General features: G+C 33.7%; 1 protein-coding gene across 6 annotated transcripts in view; it reads right to left on the bottom strand.

The window, feature by feature from the left end:
- Positions 1-4,249: 4,249 nt before the first annotated feature.
- CSNK1G3 (casein kinase 1 gamma 3) overlaps positions 4,250-15,664 on the bottom strand; it is a 104,638-nt gene continuing 93,223 nt past the window's right edge. For all 6 annotated transcript variants that reach the window (XM_063085314.1, XM_063085316.1, XM_063085317.1 and 3 more), the window contains 3 exons: positions 15,504-15,610; positions 14,967-14,990; positions 4,250-5,691 (listed from right to left, as the gene is read on the bottom strand). In XM_063085314.1, coding sequence (XP_062941384.1) covers positions 5,637-5,691; positions 14,967-14,990; positions 15,504-15,610 — 186 coding nt within the window. In that variant the 3' untranslated portion in view covers positions 4,250-5,636. The remainder of the gene's footprint in view (positions 5,692-14,966; positions 14,991-15,503; positions 15,611-15,664) is intronic.

The following is a 15,664-nucleotide window of genomic DNA, read 5'->3' as shown; positions in this document are numbered from 1 at the left end:
AGAATTAGCCTTTATGAATACTCTGCTTAGAACAACTACAGGAAAAAATATTTTCAAAGAAGTTAAGAAAGCCTGAATTCAGTATAACCTGAAGTGGGATCTGCTAAGATGTGTTGCAACTGATGGTAAAAATATGTGTGGAGCAGAAAAAGCTTAGTTGGACAAATTTACAAAGCTTGTGAAAATGCCAGATGTCTAAAGTCAATGGTTTATATATTGTATTATTCATCAGCAGATACCTTGTGAATAATATATGAATCAACTATGTTATTAAACTAGTGAAATTAATGGCGAATTTCATCCACTCTTGTGGTCTTAACCATCACTGGTTCCATTAAGTTTTTGTCAGAAGTAGAAGCTAAATATCCTGACTGGCCCTACTACAAAGGAGTTTGATGGCAGTGGTAAAATTCTAGTGCAATTTTTTTTAGCTCAAAACCAAGATTGAAATTGTTATGACTGAGAAGAATCACCCACAACTACTATTATCAAACACTAAATGTCTTTGGAAATTAGGTTTTGCTGTGGACTTGATAATGTATCTTAATAGATTCAAACTAAAATTACAAGGGAAAACAGCACTTATATGTGAAACTTATACTGTGACAAGGTCATTTTGATTACAACCACTGTTGTTCAAATCACAAGTAATATCAAGCTGCTTTATACACTTCCCATGCTGTCAAGTTAAAACAAGCAGTGAGATCTCCAATCCCACACAAATTTGAAGTGGATGTATGTTTCAAACTCAACTACAGTTCAGCTGCATTTTTAGATCTCAATGCAAGTGCCAAAGAAATTTTCGTGTTTCAATATCCACTTAACTATACAATCGAGGAGCATCCACCTAACCTTCAATAGGAAGTGATTAACCTGCAATGTAATTATATGCTAAAAGGCAAATACCAAGAATAGAATCTAATAGAATTCTATAAATACTTTCCAAATGATTAATATATTAAATTAAAATCACACACTAGAGGACTGGTAACAGTATTTGGCAGTACCTATCTGTGTGAAAAGACATTTTCGGAGATGAAAGGCAAAAAATCACATTACAGGTCAACATTTACAGATAAGTATTTGCAGTCAACTTCAAACCCCAATTTAGTGAAATATTATCCCCCCCCCCAAATAATTCAATCCTTATCATTAGTAGACCTGTGCTATGAAAAAAAGTTGTATCCAAGTCTTAATATATTTTGAATTTCATCAATAAAATGTATATGAAAACTTTTCTTTCTCATTACATAAGTATATGTAAGCTTCAAGTTTGCCTCTTGGCCAACAGAGCCTAAACTGTACCCCAAAAAGTTTGCCAACCCCTAATTTGCAGAAGTGCCAGAGTGTTTGGCCACTAAAGCAAAATCACAATATAGTAAACGTCCCTATGAACAACTGTTTCTTTTAACAGAACCATTTTCATACCCCAGCAATATTACCTGATAGTACTTCTATAGAGTCCTTTCTTTGGTTATGACCCATGTATTCTTATGAAGAAGTAAATTTCTTAAAAAAATAACTTATGTGGTTCTGTATTAGATCTGGGCACGAAGAAACTAGTTATCCTAAACATCAGCAAAGCTTTATAATTACATTTATTAGTACTCTAGTAGAAAATAAGCTTTTAACTCTTCTAACCCAATTCTATCACCAAAACCCTGAAAAGCTAAAAACAAAAACACACCAAATAAGGTACTTGTAACCTCCCATTTTCAAATGTATTCATTCACTATAAAAGTGATTTCTAATAATATATTCAGATTCATAAAATTTTCAATAATAATGATAGTTTTCTAATTTAAAATTATTAGGTTTGCTGTTATACTATATTTTGTTTCTCTCATCATGACAGTCGATATTTGCTGATTTTGCCTGCTCGGTAGCTATTCACTCTCCTGGATAACAATATCCTAATTTCCTTTTGAGTAATACCCTTTCTACCTCATTTCTCAGTCCAGTGTGTCTTCTGAAGGTTGACCCATGACTCAGGCTCAACCACTGGGAGAACATTTCTCTGTCCATAGTAATCGGCTTAGGGTTGAGCACATGAACAAACTAGGGAATAAATGTCAGTTTCAAGACTTTTTTGGAACTCTTGGGAAAAATGGCCCTTTGTTTGTGCTGAGATTACCAAGATGGTAGAGTAGAAGTATCAAGCTGCTGGGTGGCCACTTTACCATTCCAAAAGGAAAGTCTACCTGACAATGACACAGCAGGGTGAAAAGCAAACAGGGAGGTCTGGAGAAAGACAGATTCCTGTTTTAACACTGAGATTAAGCATGTCTGAAGCCAATCCTACCCCTGAAGTTTTCAGTTAAATGAAATAATGTGCAATTCTATTGCTTAAGCCAGATTAAGATTCTGTCACTTGCATTTCAAAGGGTTCTGACTAATGCAACTACACAATCATTCAGATTGGAACCCTAATCGTAAATCAGATTTTTTTGATAGGGTCTTTTAACAAGTATGGGTCATCCCCAGATCTCTCTCCCACTTCTGAATGTCTTTGGTGCTCAACAGACACACTATTCACAGGCTGAGTATGTGTTACTTTGCTTTACCTTACATATAGCATCATTCAATAAGTAGAATGCCATTAATGCCATTTTTTAAAACCCCCTAAAGAACCTAGCACAATGATAAACTGTGTTATACTGTCACAAATATATGCTCTCCATCTGCAATCATGTTAAAGTAATTCATTAAAATTGGATTACTAATTCTTAATTTCTGTGAACATAATAGTATGATTTAATTTTCAAAAAGAAATAAAATGACTGTTTATTTTCCTTAGTTTATCAAACAGAAGATAACAGCTTTAATTAATTGCTCTATTAAGTAGTTGAGAGAACTGTAAAAAAATTTTTAAACTTAGATCTTTAAAGAAAACTTAGATCTTTCCTGGTGTGTGTTCTTTACAACTGGATTCCGGGCTGACCCTGTGGCTCACTCAGGAGAGTGCGGCGCTGGGAGCGCAGCGGCGCTCCCACCGCAGGTTCGGATCCTATATAGGGATGGCCGGTGCGCTCACTGGCTGAGTGCGGTGCGGGCGACACCAAGCCGAGGGTTGCAATCCCCTTACTGGTCACAAAAACGACAAAAAAAAAAAAAAAAAAAAACCACAACTGGATTCCAACAAAGCAAAACAAAAACAAAAACTAAATAATAAAAGCATATTCATTTAGCTCTGCTTCTCACATATAATAAACTGAATGAATTGAATTTTTTAAATTCCTATCTTAAATTAGTCAGTGGCATTATTTCACCCATAATTAGAGGAAAGGGAAAAAAGCAAGTTTAAAAAAACTACCTTTATTTTTTATTTCTTTTTCAGTTACATACTTTTAAACAGGGATGTGTTTCATTATTCAGACATTCAGGCAATGTTGACTTCATTAGTGTTGACAGAAAAGAAGCATAAAAATGCAAAACATTGTTGGCTTAACCTGAACATACCTGCATTACCTATTGTTGACCAGTTTGTGTTGCCAAAAGATTTATTCCTTGGCATTAAAATGGAGCACTTAAAAATATTGCTAAAAAGCAAATGTCTACACACTGGTCTTTGCAGCAAATAAGGGTATTTATACTTTTAAAATATTTTAAGTCCATAATTGGATTAATATACACACCTTCTTATGTATAAGGAGTTCAGATCATATAAACACTGTACAGTCCAAAAAACCCTACTGAGAATAAAACTAAACAAGCTTATGATAAGAAATACAGATATTGCATGTATTTACAAATATCATAGACACACAAATTTGGTCAAATACTGTAAAGAAAGAAGAAGTGGTTTCACATTATAATGGCCAAAACATCCATCTACCTTGCTCAAAGGAAACAAAAGTAAAAACTCAGTATGTAACTCCTGTAGTTTAAGACATCATAACAGTATACAAATAGATAAAGCAGAAATTGTTGACCAAATTATACAGCAAGTTTTCTAGGTTGAGTGTAGGTCTTTAAAATCAAGAAAAGATCATTGATAGGATTCAGAGCAACAACGATACATAATGTCCTGATTTGTGATGTTCATATCGGTGCCTAATTCATCAAAAACAACGCATTGAACTTTTGGCTAATAAGAAAAATAAATTACAAAGTACAATTAAATCCCTATAAATGCAATAATAAAGTAAAAAAAAAAGTGGATTTATTTACTTTAACACATTTTAAATGTTACCTTGAGGCAATAAAAATAAATAAGCATGCCTACAGGAACACACAAAGAAGAGACGGTGTGGAAGGAGTAACAATTTCATAAATGAAAGGTGAATATGAGATTTGATCCACATAATTATCTTTCTAGTCAGTCTTTTTTTTAACCCCTTTTTGAAAAGTCTGCTAGGAGAATGTGACAAATTACAGCAGTGTCTTTATGGCTTAAAACAAAGCATACTTGAAAAGTGGAATGGGCTTCCTTTTTTACAGAACTGTTACTTTGTTCATATGCAGGCACTTCAAAAGACTATGGAGGCAAAGCACCTGACCCATCCTCTCCAAAATATTTTTCAATCATCAAAATTATGCTAAAGAGTAGGAAAATTCCAAAGAACCAGCAAAGTTGAATACAAGAGACTAATGTGCACAGAGGGCAATAGTGTGACCCAGTTTTTATTGCCAGGGGTCTTTTTTATCAAAGAGCAAAATAAGTAATAAACAGACACCACTGCATGGCACATCCAAAGTTTTCTGCTTAAGGAAGAATGTAATCATTCAGCAGTAGGTTTCAGTGGGATCTCTTTACGCTTCAACCTTATACATTACAATGAAGTTCACATTTATTTCTTCTCTTTAGTGTGTTTCTTAAAAACTCCAACATATATCACTTCTCAAAGTACTCATTTCTTGCTGTCTAACATACATTATTATCTGGAAGCATAAAGTTACATTATACAAATATTTTGCATTTTTTAAAACAAGCGCTTTTGCCACTTTTGCAACATGATACTTCACATAGTGGTGCAACAAAAGCAGAGCTCATACCACACTACTTATGATTCATTTTACCACTACCAATCTACTGAACCCATAGAGCTTTTTCCTCAGTACCTCTGGGCAGTGACTGTACCATGATTTCACAGAGAGAATGTTAATATCACTCATGAATTACAGTACCATCCGTAATACTGAAATCAATGTAGATGTCACAAAATATGAACTTCTCAAGGAATAACTTCTTTTAAATATTCGGGTAACTCTTGTTTTCTCTGTTGCATTATCCACTGGGAAGAAAATTCCTGCTTGATTATGCTCTTACAGAACATATAAAAAACCAGATTAGGTACATAACTGGTTGACAGTTAAGATACTGTACTGCTTTCTACAACAGGAGAAGAGCTTCTGAAAAATGTTCCACAGAACTATATTCATCAATACCACCACCTCATTGGTCCATTCCATTCATTGACGGGCAAAGCATTCATGTTTTGACAAAACTGTAAAGCTTCCATAAAAGTTAAATTAGAAAAAAATATGAATGTAAGACAACCACGAAATGAAGTATGAAAGTATGACATTTTTGTTTCTAAGAGTGAGTCTTTGAAAATACATGTGGTCACTATAGAGATGATTTTAATCACAAGACAGCAGATGAACACGTAACTCCCCATGATCTGTGTCAAGAGTCATTTGTGGCGCTGTATAGTTTTCCTTTTCCTTCGTTTGAAAAAACAGCAGCACCTGCAAATGAGGGAAATACTCATATGATTATAAAAGTACTAAAATGTCAAAGTAAAATTGAATCTATCACATTAACTTAAACGGTCATAAAAAGTAACAGGCTATCGCAGGATAAACAGTGAATACACCAATAAAGCATATATATTAGTGAAACTATGCCAGAGTTTTTACTATTATGTTTCATCATCAATGTGCCATTTATGAATAAGAAGATATTCTATGTAGCATAAAAAGGAGCCACTAAACCGAAAAGGCTTTGCACCAACATTGAGAAGCTATGAAGTTTTAAATTCCAAATGACCCACCACATTTCATTTAGAATGTTCAATAATCTCTGAAAGTGGCATGCTTTTATAAAGTTTGTCCTATGCATTCTCCCCCTTTCTCCCTGACATTTATATATGATTTTTGAAGCCACTGTTACAAAGGCAATAATAATCCTAATATTGGGGATTTTATTTTCACCAAGAATTAGTTTAGATTCCAAAAATAAAAAGAGAAATGCAAAATACACTAGTCAACAAACATTTTTCATCATATTTACAAACTGAAAGAGAGAAAACACATTAAATATAATGTCAAAACTGGAACTTTTTTATTCTTTAAGGGTTAAAGAACGCCATGCTTTTGTAAGTTATTTTAATTAAGGTAAAAATTACAGTTAACGTTTAAAATAGCATAATTTAAATGATTCGGTTTTGTAACTCAAAACTATACATTCAAAACAATATTGTCCTAATTTTTATTCCTAGGTGAAAAAATCTAGATATGATCCCTGAAAGAACTAGTTTTTCTCAGAGTGAATTCCTAGTCATAACATAATGGCAGTTGTAGAATAATGCTGAAGCTGATATAAACTGAAAGTTAAATGAGAATCAATGATTAGTTCCCACCAAAAAAAAAAAAAAAAATGCATATACACATACACACACATATACAAGGGTACTTCAAAGAGTTCATGGGAAGATTTGTATTGTCCTGTATTCTTTCATGAAATTTTTGAAGTACCCTTGTGTATGTGTCTGTGTATGCGTATGTATATATGTATATATACATTCCTTCAAATAAAGGTATGAAGATATGGCTTCACACCAAAAGTTGTAAGTTTTTCTACTTCCACACTTGAAAGAAAGTTAATCTATCAGAACATCCAAAACGATAGGCATTACATATAGTGAGGCACCTTTTTTTTTTTTTTTTTTTTAACCTTTAAACAGTCATCTCTAATTCCTGGGGTTGAGTTTATTTTTGGCACTGGCAAAATATGGTTGGATCCCTGGTTTTTCCACCGAAGTCATAGGTGTGTAAATCACATTTTATAATAAAAAAGCAAGGCATATTTATATACATGGTGGTTTTATCACCAAAAGCTGCCAATTTAAAGATTGTGCATACTATGATCTTATAAAGATGTTTCTATAATTCTTATCAAGCCACATTCATAAAAGAATATTAACTCAACATTTAGCAAACTAAGCATAATAGAGATCAAGTAGCTTCAAGTGTGCTATCCAGCAAAAGTTTATGAAGATAAAAGAACTGCTAGATATGTTTTACATCTTTTTGTGAAATAAATATAAATAGAAATCACACTGTCCAGTTAAATTACACAATCTTTTTACCCATATTATCTTTAGTCAAAAATAATTTCAGACTATTTACTGTGATTTATACCATGACTTTGTATGAAACCACTACGGGGCTCTGAAAACCAAATTACACAATTATGCTTTTTAAGTACACCAAACAGCACACAATGACTAGGCCATGGAACGTAAATAATTCAAAAATGTGCATCGTCTGATAAAGATTCAACTAGAAATATGTGCAATTATCAATCTTTATAAATTCTACTCTCATTGAGGTGACTACCAGAAAGAACTGAAAGGATTTACCCAGTCAAGGGCCTAAAGAGCTGCCACAATAAAATAAGACCCTAGGTATAATAGATTTTTCCTTGCTTTAGAAAAATAAGTCAAATTTATTTTCAACCGTCAGCTACCTAATACTTTTTCAAATCTGTTATATAAATTTTCCGAAATAGATAAGCAAAACATTATTCGAGTCAAATTACTCTCTAAGAGATAAGAAACATTACTCCAAAATGAAGCTTTCAATTGAAGACTTGGTGGAAATTTTAAAATTTTTTAACATAAAGTTCTTTTAATAATGTTCATTGTTCCTAAATACTGTCATTTGTCTTTTTACATTCCAAAGTACATTCTTTTAAACGTTTTCTACGAAAAAGGTGTTTTTAACTTATATAAGCCCTTTGGAATGGGTAATTTAATGTAATACATGTTTTGGTGAGCAAATTCAAGTCCCAGATTTTCCACACTTGTATAAGCAATTCACCTTGCCTAGTTTATTTTCCCAGTACTGCTTTCAGTTCTGAGAGTCGAGTTCTTCCCATTTAAGTAACTTTTCTTCAATGGCATAAGTATTATTGAACATAGAAAACCACACCAAGAATTTATTTGAGACTACAATTTTCAAATGAATTATATGGGTAAAGGCCCTTTAAATTCAAACATAATCTAAAAAAGACATCTATTTTTCAGAAATAAATCCTGCTAAATAAAGGTCACACCCTTATAATAGATTTGCAAAGGTAAAGCCAGCATGCTATGAAAGGGACTACCACCAGAGGGCAGCATTGCTTTATGTGATAGGAATGTATACAAACACAGAGAGACAGCAAGAGATGCTCTCAAAATATTAACATACTTAGAGAAGTTAGTAAGTAAATTGATATTTTATCCTTATGGCTTATTTCTTAAGATAAAAGTCATTACCAAAAAATCTGATATATATATAGTCTTAATGATTAAGAAATTAGGTCTCATCGCAATTGTCTCCTGTCCCCAGCACTCAATCTGGCAGTGCTGCTCCCACACAACCACTCTATCACATTACTATTTTATTTTCCTCTCATTACTTACTATTATGAAAGTCTTTTATTTATTTACTTATTATCTGCCTTCACAATAAAATGTAAGCTTCATAAGGGCTTGCTCACAGATGTATCCCAAGAAACTGTCACCAAGTTAGTACTCATTTAATATTTATTGAATAAATGAATGATTTGCCTCATAAATACAACTAACTCCTAGAGTAAGAACCTAGTCAAAATTCTAAAGCATGTTCTAAAGCTAAAGTTCTTAAAGGTGGGCCACAAACCTTAATGAAATCTCATAAAGATTTTAGTGCCTGTGTGAGCCTTTTCTAGAGAAAAATGGCTTACACCAGATTCTTAAAGGAGTCTGAATCCCAGGGTTAAGAAGCATTCCTCTCTAGATGTATACTGGATCACCTCTGCCATTTCTCCATTTCCAGTGGAAACTAAGTCCTGGATGCTATGAGCTAAGCACTGCAGATACTGAGTAGACCCAAACCTTCAATATATATGAGTGAAGATAAATGGGTAAAAAGAGACAATGTAATTTTAGCACTTAGTACAGTTGAAAGGGGGGAAGAAAACAGTTATTGGTAATAGCTACTGCAAATAATAGCAAGGATTCCAGGAATTAGCATATGCAGTAGTTCTCATAGATGATGTGAGCAAGTTATTTTTATCAATAAATTCAATTACCTGGTCTTAGAAAATTAACCATACCTATAAAAATTTTAAATACATTTTCTCTTTGCTGCTCCATGGCTATATTTTTTTATGCGTTAGTTCATACACATTTGGGGTTTCTTCAGATCTAGACTCATGGCAACTACCCTGGAGAAACTGATTAAGCTTACCAGACATTTAAATGGTGTTCTTGTCAAGCCTTCTTTTTTCCTCAGCTCTTTATTATTCCTTGGTTCCAGTGAGCCAATATGCTCTCACATGTCAGGTTCATGTTCTGACATGATCATTCAGTAACTAGCCTAAAGCTTTTAAGCTATCTCTACTCCAAAACCCTTTGAGAATATTAAATCCTGCTTCTGATTGTTTCTTTCTTTTTTTTTTTTTTTTCTTTTTTTTGGTAATTTTTGTGACCGGCCGCACCGCGCTCAGCCAGTGAGCGCACCGACCATCCTTATATAGGATCTGAACCCGTGGTGGGAGCACTGCTGTGCTCCCAGCAGCACTCTCCCGAGTGCGCCATGGGGTCGGCCCCTGATTGTTTCTTTTGATTGTTTCTGCTTCTAAGTTTTCTAAAAATACTGTTAGGCAGGAAACAGAAAATCATAATGGATCAAAGTCCTGAACGATGCAGAATGCATACATGGTAAGGGCCAAGGCTTTGCTGTTCATGTTACACCACCATTTCCCCTTTATTCACTATCTTTTTCTTCATCTAGAATTTACCCTTTCTTCCTGGTGCTACATCATACACTTTCTTCTCTCAAATCCACCCAGAAACTGAAGCATGTTTCCCTGTCTGGATCTAAAGTTATTTATCTCTTCTGTAATGACTCATTGGTTCATCCCTTGGTTAAGAGACTGTTGGTACCTCCCAGAACCTATCCACTTAGGACTCTAGAATCTGGGCTCTTCTGACCTGGGTTGATGAGAAAATATCTTTTATGACATCTAATCATTAATTCTTTGACAAAGGATTTTTCCCATTAAAATTTATACCTGAAACATAATTTCATATCTCTGTATCCCTTGATTTAAAAACATGAGGAACTGTTTAGTTAAGCAAGAAGAGTTTAGATTAGAGAGGAAGACAATACACATAACTACTCCAACTAGAAACCTGCAAATCCATCCTTATCTCCAATTTATTCCTCTCCATCCAAATCCAATTAGTCCCTCAAGAGTGAAATGACTTCCAAAATTTTCCCATTTTCTCAGGCTGGCTTAATCCAAAACTTTTCAACATGCCTCCACTTTTGCTAAAAGCATTTTAACTGACCTCCCTGTCTTAGTCTTTCCTCTCTCCAATCTAACATCCAAACTGCGCCCATCATAAATACAGTTATGCCCTTTTCCTCTTAAATCTCATCAATGGTTCTCACATTGACCAAGACATTAAGTCTTCAAAATTAGGTTCCCAACCTATTTCCACTCTCCTCCCAGTCTCATCCTCCATTAGGCTTCCTTGCCAGGCAGAAAAAGAAAAAGGAGTGAGCAAAAGTAAAAATTATTTGCCTTTCCTGGAACATACCACATGGGTCTTTCATATCCCCATGTCTTTGCACATGCTCTTCCTTGTCCCCCAAATCCACTTACCCTCTCCCAAAAAAGTTATACAGTCTTTATCACTTTGTAACTATAATTTTTATGGCTTTCTCTTCCTTACTGAACTGATCTCTTAAGGAAACATATTATGTTTTATTCATCTTTATAGTTCTAGAGAATATCAAAGTCCTGAACACTAAGGAGAAACTAAATGAATAGAAATACTTTAAAACGTTTTTTTAAAACAGTTTAATCATTAGAGACTACTGACCCAAAATATAAAATTTCCATCTAGTTTCTTAGGAAAAGTTAATTTATATTTTTGAACTATTTTCTGCAATCTGATGAACTCCAGGAAGTGACATAAGCCTTGTAACTGCTCCCAAATTAATTTTCCTAAGGCTCAACATGATCATATTTCTTGGCTTAAAACCACAGCTTGTTTTCTTGTGCTGAGAAAAATAATGTCTAAATTTATTTACCTGGCTACCAAGGCCCTTTGAGACTGGGCTCTTAGTCTGTCTCAGTTTCCATTAATGTAGTCATATACTTTATACCAGCATGAGTTACTCCTCAAACTTGCTCCATACTGTCATTCAGCCTCTTCTCCCTGACTCCTTCCATCCATTCCCTTGCCAAATCATGCTTATTATGAGAATTAATGCAAATGTGTCCTTACCCATGAAGACTTCTCTGATCTTCCCAGCTGCAAGTACATACTCCATTCTCTGAGCTCCAATAACATTTTATCCCTCCCCTATAGTGCTAAACCTATAATGCCTTGTATTAGACCAATGACCCTCAACTCTGATTGCTTAGGATCACCTTAGAAGCTTCTTAAAAATACCAATAACTAGACCTCACCACAGACCAACAGTTAAATCAGAAACTCTAAAAGTGTAGCCTAAGTAGTAATGTATTTTTTAAGCTCCCCAGGTGATTGTAATGTGAAGCCAGGGATGAGAACCATCGTATACAAGTCACTGGTGTACTTCCCATCGTCCCTGATGGCATATGAGCCTCAACATATCTTCATAATCATCATATTGTCAAACATGCAATAATCAGTTCAGAAAATTTTGGAAGGGAAAAAGGAAGAGAAAGAAAGAAAAAAAGATGGCTTCATACTGCTTAAAAAGTAAATAACTGAACTAACTAAAGGAAGCCTTGTTCTCTTAAATTACTGGCAGGAATGATGAGGGTGCTATCATTTGTATTCCCTATCTTAAAATATAATTCTCAACTACAGTAAACAAATAAGACAAAATCTCATTACTAATAAAGAGGCCATCTTATATAGAGAGGAATAGAATAATTTCCACCATTTGGAATTCATATATTTACCTCAATGAGATTAAATTCTCGGAAACTTGATGATGCTAAAATGTCCGTCATAGAATACATGGAATTGGGGTGAGAGGGATCTCTGCAAATCATAGGTAAGAAGAAAGATGGAAAGGAAACGAATTCTGAAAGAGAATTCTACTGGTTCCTAGATACCAGTAAAAAGGTGGCAGAGAGAAGCATAGGATGCAATTTAGAAAAGGAAATCATCTTCACATTTCCTGGTCAGAAACTAAGAGCATATGAGGAACCCAATAATGTAGAAATGTTAGGAAAAACCCAATTAAAGGAAAGACAAAACCATATGTGTTTAAGAACAGTTTTTAACTAGTGAAGAGGTAGAGAAGTTCTGAGGATTTCTGTAACTCACTTGGAGTAAAGCTTCATTAAAGTCACGAAGTCATGGGTTGGGCTATTCTTTTTTTAAAATAACTACTTTATTAACATAGAATTCACATATCATAAAATTCATACTTTTAAAGTGTACAACTCAATGGTTTTTAGTAAATTCAGAGAGTTCTATAGCTATCACCACTATCTAATCTCAAAACATTTTCCTCACTCCATAAAGAAACCCCATTATCTATAAGCAGTCAATCCTATCCTTCTCTTCCCTGTCCTAAGCAATCATAAATCTACTTTCTGTGCCTATATATTTGACTATTCTGGATATTTCTTATAAATGGAATGACATAATATGTGGCTTTTTGTGTCTGGCTTCTTTCACCTAGCATAATGTTTTCAATTTCATTTCTTTATATTGTTGAATGACAGTCCACTGTATGAGTATACCACATTATTCAGTTAATTACTTATTTAGTAATATTTTATGGAGGCATACTGTTTTAGCCACTGGGGATCTGAAAATGAAAAGGCCTTGTCTATAAATTCAAGAAGTTTCAAAAAGTGGATGATACATAAAGAGAATAACATAACAAAGGCAGACTTAAAGAACCAATGGAGCATAGGGTTCAGAACGGAAATGTTGCTGGGAAAGAGAGGCAGGGGTTAGACCACGAAAGGAATGAAGGGCTTTGGTGCTATGCCAAGAAATCTGGACATGATGCTCCAAGCGAAGGAGAACCTTTTTTTCCCACCACTTCCTCCTTTTCAACCTCCAATGTCTACAGATAGAGACCCAAATCCATAAAGATATACACCCACACCCATCCCAACTAATTAATTACTATGCCATTCTCCAAAGCCACTTCCATAAAGCATTCTTGATTATCCAGGTCAGGAAGTAATCTTTTTCTTTACAAACTAAGTTTTTTATGCCTTTTTCATAGTATTAATATACTGACATATGCTACTACAACTGCAATATTCCCTGCTGGTTTGTAATCTATTTAAGAGCAAAAACAGTGTCAGGTATTTCTGCAATCTCAGCTGTGTAATTATTGAATTAATAAACAGACAAATGTAATAGATTTTCTGAAAGCAGTTTTCTAGGAGGATGTAAACACAAAACAACCAGTTTTAGTGAAGAGTGTGGGTATGGAAGTAAAAATATAGAACAACTCGTAGAAGAAGCACAGGCCTAGGAAGAACACAGATGAGAAAGGTCAACGTCAGCTAGAAGTGGAGAAATAAATAGGGGTGATAATGGCTACTGAGTACCTGCCATGTGCCAGACAAAATACCAGAGCTTTATCACATTTAATTTTCTCAGCACCCTATGAGGGAGATATTGTTAGCCTCAATTTACAGAAAGAAACAAGCTTGAAGAAGGTAACAAATAAGTGGCAGAAATAGGATTCTACAACCTATGCTGAACTGCAAAGGATATGTGCATTCTAATCTGCTACACTGCCACCCTATGTTCACAACTGTGCTTAGGATTATACTTAAAATTCACAAACAAGCATAAGCCATTGTTTTTATTTCTGATTTAAAACCATACAATTATATAGTTAATTATACCCTGAAATACACTAAACTTAGTCACACGGTCAATAAATTCCATAGTCAAAACTGATTAAAATGAATATTTGATCACTGCTCATTTAAAAAAAAAAAATCTGCAAGTTTCCTCATTTTGCAGCCAGCAAACGAGCATTATTTTGGAAATTATATAAGGTTTCTTTTGGAGATGAGCAAAATGTTCCAAAATTTACTAGTCTAAGCAACTTCCTTTACTTACTCCAAAGCTGAGTCAAAATTTTTCCTGAAACTGAGAGAAGCACTTAAAATATAGTACTACAACTAAAGGCAAATGTCAGAAAATACTTTAAACTGAATAGTATTTTCACTAATACGAATGTTATTTTCCATCATATCTGTAATTATCAGAAACTATTTAGATGAAGGTTTTTAAAATTACTCTCTCATACTTTAAATTTTATCAATATTATAGTCAGTGGCAATGACAATTGGTTAGTAAAATAAAATGTTTTAGTGGTACTACTAGGGGGCAAGGGGATCTGCTATATGTAGTTAACAATTACATGCAGGTAAAAAGAATGCTTATTCAAAAACCTATCTTTCTATTTAAAATAGCAAATAAAAACTCTGTATTACAAAACAAATGCACAAACAGAAGCAGGGTTAGCGTATCATCTACACAATTGAAAAATGGCCCCAAATCTATGTCACTTGAAGCAAAAAAAGTTGCAGCAGGCAAAAGAGCTCCTCAATTATTTCTTGCTTTTCAGAGCTAATATTAATGACATCAAATACTTTTGAATAACTTTAACCAATTATAATTTCTATATTCCGAGGTTTATTTATAAAAAACACAAAACAGTGCTAAATCTTTGAAATCACAGTCAACGGAGCTATTTCTGCCTGCCTACACTTGAAAACTCACCACATGTTCAACACTTTCTGGCAGCTACACACAAAAAAAAAATACAAGGAAAAAAAAGAGAGAAAGAGATATCATCAGAAACAGCCCACATTGAAATTATCACATTGTTTTTCATGCTTAATTTTTTCCAAGCAATGTTATTATAATTTACATTTTAAAAACTAATTTAAAACTAATATTAATGCATGCATCATTCTATAAAATAATCATCTATTTTTATGCTTACAGAAAAAAATGATCATTGATAGTATGGCAATAATTTTCAACACTCCTAAAAATCAAAAGCTAAAAATATGCTGTTAATTCTAAATAAGAATTTGAGCACAGTTCTTAAATAACTTTTTCCACATTACTAAAATACTTACTGGAATAGCAATATTTTAAACTTAGTGATTAAAATAATTAAGCATACAACTTGTTTTGCATGCAGCTATTTCCAGAAAAATTTTCCTGAAATAATTTATGTGACTATAAGTCTCAAGCATGCATAGTTTAAGAACAAAAATAAGCAAAAAAAAAAAAAAAAAAGATACATACTTGGTTTCATCCATCACTTCTACTTCTGTAGGGGCTGTGATGGGTGCATTTGAACGTCCTGCAGTAGGGTCATCTGTGTTTAACTCTCCATTTGTAGAACTTACAACCTGTAAAAAATATATATATTATATGCATGTACACACACAAACATACATATACAT

Source organism: Cynocephalus volans, chromosome 2 (assembly GCF_027409185.1).
Source record: "Cynocephalus volans isolate mCynVol1 chromosome 2, mCynVol1.pri, whole genome shotgun sequence".
Classification (NCBI taxonomy): domain Eukaryota; kingdom Metazoa; phylum Chordata; class Mammalia; order Dermoptera; family Cynocephalidae; genus Cynocephalus; species Cynocephalus volans.
This window is presented reverse-complemented; position numbering and strand designations above follow the sequence as displayed.